The 13,790-nt window shown below is 37.9% G+C and overlaps 2 protein-coding genes across 5 annotated transcripts in view; both read left to right on the top strand.

Moving 5' to 3' along the window:
* niban2b (niban apoptosis regulator 2b) overlaps nucleotides 1-9,074 on the top strand; it is a 50,586-nt gene extending 41,512 nt beyond the window's left edge. For all 3 annotated transcript variants that reach the window (XM_044195631.1, XM_044195629.1, XM_044195630.1), the window contains 3 exons: nucleotides 1,389-1,496; nucleotides 1,951-2,062; nucleotides 7,295-9,074. In XM_044195631.1, coding sequence (XP_044051566.1) covers nucleotides 1,389-1,496; nucleotides 1,951-2,062; nucleotides 7,295-8,145 — 1,071 coding nt within the window. In that variant the 3' untranslated portion in view covers nucleotides 8,146-9,074. The remainder of the gene's footprint in view (nucleotides 1-1,388; nucleotides 1,497-1,950; nucleotides 2,063-7,294) is intronic.
* Nucleotides 9,075-11,795: 2,721 nt separating this feature from the next.
* npdc1b (neural proliferation, differentiation and control, 1b) overlaps nucleotides 11,796-13,790 on the top strand; it is a 50,411-nt gene continuing 48,416 nt past the window's right edge. Inside the window, exon 1 of one of the 2 annotated variants that reach the window (XM_044195627.1) lies at nucleotides 11,796-12,429. In XM_044195627.1, coding sequence (XP_044051562.1) covers nucleotides 12,360-12,429 — 70 coding nt within the window. In that variant the 5' untranslated portion in view covers nucleotides 11,796-12,359. The remainder of the gene's footprint in view (nucleotides 12,430-13,790) is intronic. The other variant, XM_044195626.1, reaches the window with a different exon arrangement.

The raw sequence follows: 13,790 nt of genomic DNA, 5'->3' as shown, positions 1-13,790 counted from the left end.
TCTAAACCAAAAAAACACACAGGAGGAGCAGGACGATTTGACTGTAGCCCTTTATGACTTGTCATAGTAAGTCACAGGTTCGATGAAAAAGATCTGTGTTGTATTCACTGTGGCTGTGTCTGAAATCACTACTTATTTGCTATATAGTGCACTATGTTTACCCCCAGCCACTGTATTTGAGTCCACAATGGAACAAAGAAAATGGTGTCCATGGCATGTATGCTATTTTCATTTTACAATCCCACAATCCAGTGCTTCACATTTTATAGATGTGAAAATTACAGTTGTGTGACTCTACACTTGTTATTGATGACGCAAAATGGTGACAATAAGTGTCCGAAATCTCAATTTACTGCTCAATATAAACTATTGAGTGTCTGTTATAGAGAGAGTAGTGAATGAGTGAAAGAGGGAGTGATGTCTCATTTTGTGAAATGCTGTGCAGTGGTGGAAGAAGTACTCAGATCACAGTGTAAAAATACTCCATTACAAGTAAAAGTCCTGCATTCAAAATCCTACTTAAGTAAAAGTACAGAAGTATTATCAGCTAAATGTACTTAAATTATCAAAAGGCACTATATGGCACTCGGCTTGTGGTGCTCAAAGGGCAAAAAAACTAGGAAAGTGGAAAAAGATTTTGTTGTTGAGTTTCTCAAATGTATTTTTTTTGCGCTTTGAGTGCCATATAGAAAAAAATGCAGACATCTCTACGGCCGATATCTCCAAAACTCGGCAACTCACACCAAAACAAATTAGATGGATAAACAGCGCTACAAGTAAGAGGAGGTTGAACAGTTTCTTTAAACAATTAAAAGCCTATCAAAATAGTTGCCTATTTCTTTTCTGGTGGTCGACTAATGAATTAATCGTCACACCGGTTCAGCTCTAATTATTAGATTGTTCATACTGATGCATCAATGCACATGTAGCATTTTACTGTTGCAGCCTGTCAAAGTGGAGCTAATTTGAAGTACTAAATACAGTTAGGTAGTTTACTTCAGTGGTTCCCAACCTAGGGGTCAGGCCCCTCCAGAGGGTCACAAAATAAATCTGCACGGTTGTGAGATGATTAATGGGGTAGGAAAGAAGAAACAAAAGTGTTGCTACACAAATTTTTTGGGCTTTTTTTAAATAACTCATAAACATGACCAGGTGTCCTGTGTACACTGCTTTTTGTAAGGGGTTGCAAAACAGGAAATGTTGGGAACCACTGGTTTAATTTTTAATCATGTATTTTATAAGCTGTTTTTTTATGAAAAATTTTAATCTGAAATGTAATAAGTAACCATCTGTCAAATAAATGTAGTGGAGTAAAAAAAGTACAATATATCACTCTGAAATGTGGTGGAGTAGATGTAAAAAAGATGCATTACATTTTTTTTGGTCAGAAATTTGACTATGACAGCAGCACAGTGAGGAAGCGTTTCTTCCGTGAGGCCCTCCTCCAGATCTTCATCCCTTATGTGCTGAAGCAGCTCAGCCCTTCCTGTGCCTCGGTGAGTCTCAGAGCATTTGTCATCACCTGGAAGATTAATGGAAATATATTCATTCATTTATGTGTTCCATCCTTTGAAAGTTATGGGGAAAATATCAAAAATGTATTGGCAATGATGTTTACGTATTGTGTGTACTTGTGTGTGTGTGTGTGTGTGTATTGTGTGTAATTGTGCAGTGTCAAACTGCACTAAGCATATTTTATTATCTAGCTCTATGTAGTGAGACTGTGTTTCCAACAGATAATAGAAATGTATATAAAAATGACTGTCTGGATTCTGCTATCTTGCTCTCTAATAGAATAATACTTTTGGTATGTTGCAAAAAACTATCATTAAAAAATAACAGATTCCCTGAGTAAGACTAGTCACATCCTGACATGAGGATGTTTAGAAAGATGTATAAAAAAAGAGTTGAATTCAGATGTTGAAAGGTTTTGACTGTTGTGAACACCAGGAGCTGCCGCGCTTCCAGGAGCTGATCTTCGAGGACTTTTCCTGTTTCATCCTGGTGGAGAACATCTTTGAGGAGGTGGTTCTGCACTCGGTCATGAAGGACATCATGATGGGTCAGTCTTCTACAGTGTTACTCTTCCTGTTTATTTCTACACTCACATAGTCCATTATAGAGTGGAACAAGATGCTGCTTTACTGGGCCCTTTGGTTATTTATAACAGACGACAATATGATTTTCTGAAGCCTCTCCTCATTTGTTGAGCTATCACTGTCATACCTCACTGTGATTGGCTCAGCTGCTTCAGAACTTTGTGACTGTCTGAGAGTGTATGTATTAACACACAAATGTCCTCAGCCCGGGACTCTTATCAAACGTGAAATTTGGAAAAGATCTGACAATGTGGAGCTGAGGTAGCATAGTTACTAATTTTGAAACAAGGTAGCACTGTTACAAATTTTGCCATTTGACGAAGCCTAACAAGTTTCGCAATTTACCATTGCAAAGGTCTTAAGATTGCACTGCCCAAATTTGAAGTCGATCCGAATAGGAGGAGTTTGTTAAAGTACGTAGCCTGTACAAAAATGGCATGTTAAATTCAAAATGGCTGACTTCCTGTTGGGTTTAGGGTATGGCTCCAAGAGGCTTTTTTAAGTCTAGAGATGATACATCTGCCTTCCAAATTTAATACATCCAGGTGAAACGTAGGATGTAGGAAATTTGTGCACCCTGGCCACACCCGAGCCCATTGACTGCAGAGCTTTGGGATTTTTGCCAGTTGTGCAAAATCTCAAGAGTTTTCGAGCATCCTAAGCCCCTCAAAAATGCGTTTAAAGGGACCAAATGATGATGATGATGATGATAATCGTCGTCGTCATCATCATCTCTAGAAAAATAATAGGTTCCTTACTTTCAGTGCCAGGGACTGTTGGGCCGTAATTAAAGCTGCAAGCAGCGTTGGACGGGCCCTCACCTCCACATGCAGTGGCCATACAGCAGTTTTTCAGGACCTATAGATCAAAACATCTTCACCGTATGTGGTGGGTGCCACTAACAGCAGAAACTGAACACTTCCAAACTAACCTTTGCTCCTGTTTTGCGCATCTCCTTCTTTTAAATATGAGCAAAACATATATACATGTCCCTAAACTCATTCGGCCATTTGGTGCAACTACATCAAAAATGTGAAATATTTGATTGTAAACGTAGCTTGTGTGTATGAAGTCATAGAAGCTGAATGATCCCAATACATCACAATGGCCATTTCACCTGACTGGAATCACGTTTGAAGAATTGTGAATTAAATGTTCAGTTTCACAGTTCTTGCATAACTGAGAATCCCTGATAAAGTAAGAACCTAAAGGTTGGGTCATTACTTCTACTTCAAATGTTCATATTCTAATGTGCCATAAATGTTGTCTTTCAATATGTGATCCTCCCCTCTACTAGCCACTGACAGATTTCACCCCTCCATATCAGTCTCTGGACTGAAACTTGTGCATATCCCTGAGAAAGTGAGTGAAGGAAGTGAGCCACCTCAACAACCTCCATGTCCACTCCTCAGCACTCAGGATTGCCATCTATAGTCCACTACTAACTCATTTGTTCTGTATACATTGAGCTGAGAGTATTTCAGACAAAATCCCTGCATAACATTGTTGACTACAGCAGTGCTCTGCCTGTCAGGCACAGTGTACAGTTTACTCATACTGTAAACATTTGCACATTCCCATGGAAATATTTTGCACATTGTACATCCCTGCACAAACTGTCATTTAAATAACAGTCATATTGTACATATCTTTATTATTTTACTCTAATATATATATTTTATCTTTAATATCTTATTGTCAATTTTATATTTTAGATTTATAATTCTTGGCCTGCAGTACTTGCTTTATTTCTTATATTTCTACTATTTTTATTGTTTTAGACCAAAATACCAAAGCAAATTCCTTGTATGTGTAAACCTACACATACAATAAAGCAATAAAGCTGATTCTGATCATTTATTTAATCTGTAACATCTAAGAGCCCCAGGAAATAGGGGCTGGTAGAATCTCTAAAAAATCAAATATTCTTTTCCTCTGAAGAAATATTGTGATGCATATGTAGCCATTACAGGATTATCAATATAAAGTGGAATTCCATGTTAAAGATAAGGCATACAGCATTATACCTGGTTGCTCATACTTGCTGGTAACGCATCTTTCTTCATTGATTGCACAAACGTGACTGTGCATAGTGACGCCTAGTGGTAGGACTAGTAACATTACAAGCAGACAGATTTAGAAATGATTGTAACTCATATTGATATTGAAGTTGAAATTGAATGGGATAAACAGTGCATCATCATATGCATCACTGTGCCTCAGACTTCCTTTCTAACACCCCTATTAGACAAGAATGGAATAACCCGTCGGCTGTGATGGGTATTTGAGTGTTAAGACGCCAAACCATGATGTCTTAAGGTGTAGAAAATCTGCCCGACGTGTTAACGCATCAATTTTTCTTGTGTTAATGTATAAAAATATAGCGTGTTAACACGACTAAATTCTACGTGTTAACATGCATTTTAATGTAGTCTAAACAAGAAATATCTAAGATGTTACTTGCGCAAATGGCCTTCCATATATCAAGTGTAGACCACACAACTTAAATTTCATGTAGATCAGATGATGTTTGTTACATGTGGCTCGCTTCCATTACTTGCCAGTAATTGGCTATGACTATGACTCAGGAATGTCACGTAAATGTTCCTGAGAGTGGTCCATCAATAACCACATGCAGTTTGAGGCTGATCAGTTGAAACATTGCTGAGTTACTCCCACTTCCTTGGCATGGCGTCACTCATCTGCCATGGCGACCGCGTTCGACACATCAACAGATGTTGCTGTATATTGAGTGTAGACCACACAATGTAAATTTGATGTAGATCAGATGATGTTGCCACACATGGCTTGCTTCCTGTTGCCAGTAGGTGGCCGCTCTGACGAGATAACTCAATACTGACATGTAGACGTCCTCAGGCCGATGTTCATCCTCGCCTAGTATAAAATCTAAATTTCAAGGCAATATAACATCATAACAAATGTCCAGTAGCTAGAAATGCAGCTGGATGTATTTGCCTACTGCTTGACTACAAATGTAAATGTGATGAAAATACACTAAAATACAACATTTGTAATACAATTTATAAAGATTACTTTATAAAGATAAGATACTAAGGCGGTCTCCACATTTTGGCCATGTGTACTGTTCACTTTTTAAAATCTATTTCCATATAACCATGTTACAAATAACATAAATGTTATTTGGGGCTATGTGTTTCAATAGCGTGAAATGAAAGGTATTAATAGCGCTGTTTTCAGACAGACAGGCAGAGAATGCTTTTTGCTATACGCAAGTCGGTCGCTTGCTGATTGACTTGTTTCATTTAGATAAAAATGGTTAGCATCAGCTTTTAGCCTAGCTCCTTCCCTCTTCAGCTGGTTCTCCTCTCCCTAATGCTATTTTTACTTGGCGATTAGAGTTACGGTCTTTTGAGCTAGAAGCAGGACTTTGAGAGGTGCGCCTCAGCCAAATTCACTGTGATATGAACTCTGAGCCAGGATTCACACACAGCAATTGCCATCTCCCTTTGATCTCAGGATGAACACAGCTGATTTAAGATGAGCTAATTATGCAGGACTTAGACATCCTCACACTTTCAAGTCTTTTTACATTGTTCATACTTTTAGCTGTAAACTACATTCAAACCTTAAAATGTTCCACATCATTCATGCAATATGAGGTTTATTCAACTTTTAACTCCCATTCATACTTAGAAGTTACTCTGAAGTGCATTCACCTACAGTATGAAATCCCAGGACTCAAATCATGGACATTTAAAATCATACAGTAGAGAAACACATGTATGCATACATGCGTGTCCCAGCAGGCACGTACACACACACACAGATACACACACACACATACACAGTGTCATTTCTGATTTTCAAAATAAATGGATGAGCCAGGCTTTTCAATATAAAAGCCCCCAACAGTCACTATATGTTAACAGGAAACTAGGGATGGACCTAGTTTTTGAAAATAAAAGCCCCCAACGGTCACTATATGTTAACAGGAAACTAGGGATGGACCTAGTTTTTGAAAATAAAAGCCCCCAACGGTCACTGTATCTTAGCTGAAAATTCAGGGTGAGGTGGTTGTTTCAAAATAAAATCCCTAGAAATTAACTGTATCTTAATAGGGAGCTAGTGAGTTTTAGATCTTCTTTCACAGTTTTTTAAGGCATTTTATTTCTACATCCAGCTTTGGCAGTATATCATTTGCCTTTCAGCTGTTGCAGCAACATGTTTCAGCTCTTAGCTTCTTTAGGTAATGCAGTTCAGTTTCTAATTCTGGCAATTTATTTCACATTTCTGCATTTTCGTTCAATGCTTTGCAACTCTTAGCTCTTTAGGCCAATGTCTTTTTTGTTCCAGTGTGTTTAGCAATTTAGTTCATCTATCTGATATCAATACAAAGCATTTCTTCTTTCTCTCTTTTCAGGCAATTCATGTCAACTTTCAGCTTTTACAGTATTTCAGTTTAGCTTCCATCTTTTCTAGAAATGTATTTCAGCTTTCAGTTTCTTTAGGTAATGCAGTTCAGTTTCTAATTCTGCCAATTTTACATTTCAGCTTTCAGGGTTTTCAGCAGTGCAGTCAATTCATTTGAGCTTTCAGGCAATCAGTTTCACATTTCTGCATTTCCAGCAATGTTTTCAAAATCATTTCAGCTGTCAACATTCACATGCATTTTCTGCAGGAAATGCAATTTTCTAGTATGTTCTTAGTATACCTCCTGAAAAGAACTATATAATTTACAAATTATAGTGTAAATAGAACCAGCACTCAGAAATACTGCACACAATATGTACCAATGTGTTTATTTGTGTTTTCAAGAAAGAACTAGGAAAATATATGTAGTTGTAACATAGTTGCAGTAGTTATAGAGTTTATAGGCATTGATTGGATTTGTATCGTAAATGTATGCTCAAGACAAATTATATATTTGTGTATGTTCACCTGACTCTCTAGATTATTCAAGCAATAATTGAAATTAAATAATTGGAAGTGTACCAATTCAACACTGTCTTAAATTGAAATTAGTTACATAAAAGTTCCTTTTGGGGATTTTCTTTTAGGAAATTACAGGACCCCTGAAGACATGAGCACAAATCTAGTTAAGAATCAGTCATAGTACACTTTGAAACTTAACATATTGTTAATTTAGGACCCATATTTTTTCTTTATCACTCATCATGTCGAAGCACATTTTAACCTCTTATGTCTGTCTGTAGCTGTGAAAGAGGTGGCAGTCCAGAGGAGACACAACCTGTATAGGGATAGCATTGTCCTCAGCAACAGTGACCCCAGCCTGCACCTACTGGGAGAAAACCCCTCCATCGACTGGGCCGGGCAGTACGGAGGAGCCCAGGAGGATGCCGATGGAGCAGGTGAGTATGCTGAGGGTGAAGGAGGGGAGTCCCAGAAGAGGAGGAGGATGAAGCAGGTGGTGTCCATGATCCAGGTGGAAGGCTCCCCAGTCCTACCCAACGAATCATGCATGGAGGTGCCCAGCATCAACGACATCACGGAGGATGATGGAGATGGGGATGAGAACTCGGATGTTAAAGCTTCTCCTAACCAGAATGAATCTGCAAGTCCCAAAGCTTCAGACAGCCATCCATTGTCAAATGGTTCTGTCGTGAAGGAAGAGGAAGCCAATCCAGAGGAGCAGGGTAAAGAAGAAGTCCCTCTGAAGGTTGAAAGTGCTTCAGAGGAGAAGTGTAAGGGAGAGGACAGCCAGCTGATGGTGGTGGAGGAACAGCTACCCTCCAACCAGCAGGTGCCGGAGGAGGCATTGCTACCGCTGCCTTGTCCCGAGGAAATCACATCTGGAGCTACAGAAGTGATTCCAGAGAGCCCTCCGGAAGTGACATCTGACTTCCGCCCACCTCCACACGACGACAGCAGCTTCCAGTCTCCCACTAGTGAAGGGACGGAGGCAGAGGATGAGGAGAAGGAAGTGGCCCCTAGCACAGTGGCCCCACAGCACACAGAGGAGCACCCTGAGGTGAGGGAGACAAGTGTAGCTGCAGCACCAGAAGCAGAGTCCAAAACCAGTGGCTCTGAGACCAGAGACCAGTGATTCCGTTTGTTTGACCCAAACTGAATCCGGCTCGTGTTCTTTTTTTTTTCTTCTTTTTTTTTTGACAAAGATTGAAATCTGATGTGGTTTAAAAAGCATGAAGTGTTTTTTAGTTTTCTCACCAGTTTCAGGCATAGTAATCACTCGGCAGATTTTTTTCACTGAGCAGGGCTCAGATGCTGTCGTCATTTTGATAAATGTAGTTTTTTCTGTATAATTTTCACAACTTTGCATCTGACAGAAAATCCTCTGCAAAGTCTGAGCTTTCAATCCACAAGTTCCTTACTTTATTTTCTCTTCACCTGGTATAAATGTGAGCACAATGGACAACCTTGAGTCCATAATGGAGTTGCAAGAACATCCCCTTTGAGGTGTCTTTGGTGAAATACATATAAATTGATTTAGCTCTTAAGTCTGTCTTGTTTAACTACTGTGTGGCTTTCAATAACCTTCAGCAATTAGATTTTTTTATTTTATTTGTAAATGCAGTTTGTGCTATTGGAAACTCACTTGGTTATTATTGGACCTAATTATCCAACAGAAAATACTTTACAGAATGTGGAAAAGTCTCGAAGGTGATTTTTAAAAATATATATAATTCATTCATTGTCTCAATGTACACACTGACTTCTCAAGACAAGACAATTTCTTTTGTGTTGGTGGGAATAACACTTTTATTCCTTAACAAAGAAAACTTGTATATATTATGTATAAATACTTCTATGGACCAGTGAACTACCAAACTGCCTTTTTTACATATTCTTTTTTAATAATTTCATCAGTGTCTTAGCTGATCTCTCCACCCCCTATTTTATTTATTATTTTGCACCCCCCGTCTCTTTTTTGACCAGTGTACTTTTAGATTTATTTTACACTTGTGTGATACAAATGACTGTTATTGATAATAAATCTTTATCAATTAATTATTACCAGTTTGTCTTCATGGTCTTTGTTGTTACTACTTCAGACATTCACACACACATTACCAACCCAGGTTTGTAAGCCATTGTAGAGTTGCACAAGGCCAGATTGTTATGTGAGAATCCAGTTTTTTAATCAAACTAAATCATAAAATTAGGCTGAAACTGACTAAGCAGACCTCTCCAGTTCACCCTGCCAACTGCCCGAGTTTTCACAACAAGAAAATCACTGAACAGCTGGGTTTCTGACAACACCTTATTGAATTTAGGGTATTTCTGGCCTTGCTCACACAGAACATTTTGACACGTCAAATGTGTAAGTATTAACAATAATGGCTGCATTCCATTTAGTTGTACCAGTGCAGGGGTTATATGGTGTTGTGTGCATGATGGTTCACAATATTAAAGTTACTGGTTACACATGTCCACCATGATTCTGTTCTATCTGTTAAATTTAATAAACATACCTCTTATTAGCCTGAAAGTTTTCTCTAACAACATTATCATGATGCAGGAAAAATGGCTGAATTAATTCAACATTTACTGAAAGGCTAACCTGGGAAATATGAGCTATGAATATAGAGCAACTCATCCCAAAGGTTTTCATGCAAGGTCTCCCAAATACAGTACATAAAGGCTACCCTCTAGACACCCATTTGATTTGAATTAGTAAGCGATATCATGGTGGTGTTTATGTTCCATAACTTGTGTCAGAGTGATTTTATTGTCTGCACTTCAGGAGCAAACCTGTTCAGGAGTTTGTGGTCATTCTAAAGTCATTGAGATACAAACGAAATCAAGCATTTCTTATTTTAAGGAGACCTCTGAGGTAGTGGAGGGTGAGAAATTCTGGTCAAAAGAACGTTGTGACCACAATAGAAGACTGTGATAGCAAATTAAAAGAGTAAAACAGCAGACAATTTCAGAAAGAATTCACAAATCAATAATATATAGTCAAATCTCTTTGACAAGGGAGTTCTGGCCATGTCAGCACAAAAAAGACAAACAAGAGACTTAAAACAAAACAGTAAAGAGTTCAAACCAACACCATAACAATTTCACATAAAAGAAACAGGCAACAGACTTAATACAAATAACAAATTATGTCAGACAATAAATTAACAGTGTTCAGTAACAGGACATGTGCATTCCATGGTCAAGTAGTCCTTAATCATGTTTTTCTAATCTACCGTGTTAATAAAGTAATTTAGTTTAAGATGTCTCTGTAGCTCACACCAAGATGAGGGTGCAAAATTTTAAAAGCACCAAAGTATGAGATCAAGGAATGACGTACAGAATTCGCCCACATGAACAAAGTTTTTGAAATCAGTGAACACAAATAAGGAGGCAGTTCATGTAAAATGGCCTTATGAAGAAAAATGTACCAGTGCTCCATTCTACGGTTGTATAAGGAAGACAAACCAACTTTCTCATTCAAACTGCAATGATATGTGCGGAACCAGAATTAATTTAACCCAAGATGTTTTAATATCAGAGTTTTTACCCAGCTAATTCTAATTAGCTGACGTTATTTAATGGTGGATGTACTATTTCTGTGTAACTTATATATGTTGTAGGCCTAAATAAAAATGTTATGGTACATGTCATATTTTTAGGGTGGCTTATTTTTTCTGTTAATCAATGAGCAGCCTATTGTTCCTGTCAAATAAACCACTGAATTAAATAAATAAACAAATACAGACAGTTTGTATTACATGTGCAATAACAAGCCTTTTTACTATCTATGGAGAGAACTCAGTACTAATGACAAATGAAATTATTGTGATCACAAATGCATCTTTCTATCCACAAACAAATATTAAACATGAAGAAATGTAAAATAACAACACCAACAACAATAACAACAACAACAAATAAAAACAAATTCAACCCAAGTTAATTAAATGTCAAGTTGGACATCCAGCTGTGACATTTCCAAACTTTTTTCTTTGGTTATTCAGACTTTTGAAATTCTGACTCCTGCAACATCAAATGTTGTGATCAGATACGAAAGTTCTAGACTTTGAGAAATAACTTTATGGCAATAAACAGCATGCATTATGTGTCAGAAGTTGCAGAAAATAATGTGTACAGCAGTGGTGGAGGAAGTTTTCAGATCCTTTATTTTAAGTAAAAGTAGCAATACCACACAGTAAAAAATACCCTATTGTAAGTTAAAATTTTGCATTGAAAATGTTGCTTAAGTTAAAGTATCAGCAAAATGTACTTTCAAAAGTAAAAGTACTCATGTAGAAAAATGGCCCCTGTGACCAGTATACTATATATATTATATATGTCAATCATTATATTATTTTTTATGTATTAATGAGTAAGTAAGTAGCATTTTACTGTTGTACTTGATCAAGGTGGAACTAATTTTTAAATGTAGTGGAGGAGAAAAGTATGGTCCCTCAAATGTGTACTTACTTTACATTAGTAAATGGACTCAGGCTACTTACATTCCACCCCTGGTATACAGCACCCACAGTGTCTACATTCTATTGTAAAATAATATAAGTATAAGTATATAATAATATAATAAAAGTCTTAGACTCTGTAATGAAAAAAACTAGTCAGTATGTTTGAGCTCTGGCTTTCCTCACCAGATTTCCAAAGCTTTATTTTTCAATGAAAATGTCAAAATAAATACTTTGATTTATAAAAAACAAATAAAACATTTTATTGTCTCAAATGGGAATTTTGAGGCTGTTTTACCCATGATTCAGAGGTCAGAATATAGAATGTGTGTACCTGTCAAGTTCTTCTAAATTGTATCCTAAACCCAATGCAAAATTAACATAGAAAATGTGCCTCATGGAGGAAGACACTCAGGGTTTGGCCTACATCTGTCTCTAGTGCTATAAACGGAATGAGTCGGGTTTTATTGCGTAGTGGTGAGTTATCTATAAACGTGTCTGTCTTTGATCTTCAGCAGCACCTGAAGGCGGTACGGAGGGAGCGCAGCGTGTTGACGTAACAGACTTACGTGCCTCTGCTATAGCTCAGGAGAAGAAACTACAGTCACACATTGTGCATCCATGTTGCAGGTCCGCGGTGGAGAGCAGACACCCTGCGGCAAATACACAGGAGGGTCCGGAGGATAACGGCTGCCGCTTGCATCGTCCCCTAAACTGTTTTGGTTTTCTATATACGTTATTTATTTTCTGAGTCCTCTCCTCCCTGAGCACCAGGGGATGGGGGAATGATCAGCACCGACACCCCTCCGCTACCTCCTCCTGCTCCTCCTTCGGTCGGTGTCCGTATCCCCTCTCAGTCGCCGGAGCTCTGCCCAGGATGCGGGCCCCGCTTCTCGGCCAGGCTGTGGTGTGTGCGGCCCTGTTGGCGCTGAGCACCTGCTTGACAGGTAAGGAGCTGCTGCTGCCTGCTGTCATTTAGACACAGGCTGGTGTTGTGACGCTGCAAAGGGCCTCCAGGACTGCCGTGCTCCTCCTCAGATGAAATTATGATAATGTTGCTATAGTGACTTATAGTGCCACTGTGGTCCTCAGTCAGGAGTTTATAGTGACCTCAAATTCTGGGCTGTATTCTTTATAGCCTATAGGCTTATCTATAGGCCTGAGGGATATTCAGTGTGTCTATGGCACTAATGTGACCTCATAGTATTTAGTGGTATTGATTATCTCCTATGGTTATACAGAAGGCTGTATTTCAGTGGGTTATGGTAGCTTACTCAGCTCAGTGAGTGCACAATGACCTTATCATGCCTGATTTTATTTTTGTATCTCTATTGTTATTATGTTATTATAATTGTATTATATTTCTGTGGAAAGTTACATTTTTGTCATATTTGTATAGGATGTGTCTAAGTTTGATACAGGATTTAGAGCTGAAATGGTTAGGCAATTAATCAAGTCGTCAATCAACAGAAAAGTACTTTTTTTTTATTAGTAATTAGTAAGTAAAAAGAAGTCACCCTGGGCTTTAGGAAATGATAATGGGCATTTTCACCATTTTCTGACATTTTATAGACCAAACTATTAATCAATAATAAATAAATAATAGAAAATAATCTGCAAATTAATCAATAATAAAGAAGTTGCAGCCCTCATTTTTGTTTAGTTTCTTTATTTACACATATAACGTTTGTTTAAAAAATGCAATATATAAATTCCAAGGGAATGTGAAGGAGAATTGCCTAAAAACCCTCCAGGGGCTTGAAAAGTCAGGCAGCATATTACAGGAAACAATTACAGCAATGTGTAGTTTGTATGTATCTATCAATCATTTTAGACAGTAAAAAACGGAGACATAGTTTAGCATAGTACTAGACAACAATGCATCCCATAAGCACCCATCTGTCCATATGGAAAATATTGGTTAGGAGAAGTGATTTCAGGGCTCTTTTTAAACTGCTGTGAAGACAAATTCAAAAAGTGTAAAGGCAGAGAATTCCATATTTTGGACCCTAGAATTTTGTAGAATATACTAGACTGAGACTGGGAAGTACGGTAATGAGGGGGTCTAAGGATGTGAAATAAGTATGATTGATTGGTAATTGATTGATAATTGTATGCAAGTATGTCATGAAAAGAAGGGGGAAGGGTTCTTTTTAAAGGAACTATGAACAAATAAACCAATCTGGAGATGGTTCACTTTAGAACCCGACTGATATAGGATTTTTGAGGCCTATACCGATTTTAGAGGGGAAACATTCACCGATTACCGATATGGCGGCCAGTATAGTGAGTTTTTGAGCTGGAATGA

Source organism: Siniperca chuatsi, linkage group LG5 (genome assembly GCF_020085105.1).
Source record: "Siniperca chuatsi isolate FFG_IHB_CAS linkage group LG5, ASM2008510v1, whole genome shotgun sequence".
In the NCBI taxonomy this organism is placed as follows: domain Eukaryota; kingdom Metazoa; phylum Chordata; class Actinopteri; order Centrarchiformes; family Sinipercidae; genus Siniperca; species Siniperca chuatsi.
Note: the sequence above shows the minus strand (reverse complement) of the source record. Positions and strands in the feature narration are given on the sequence as shown.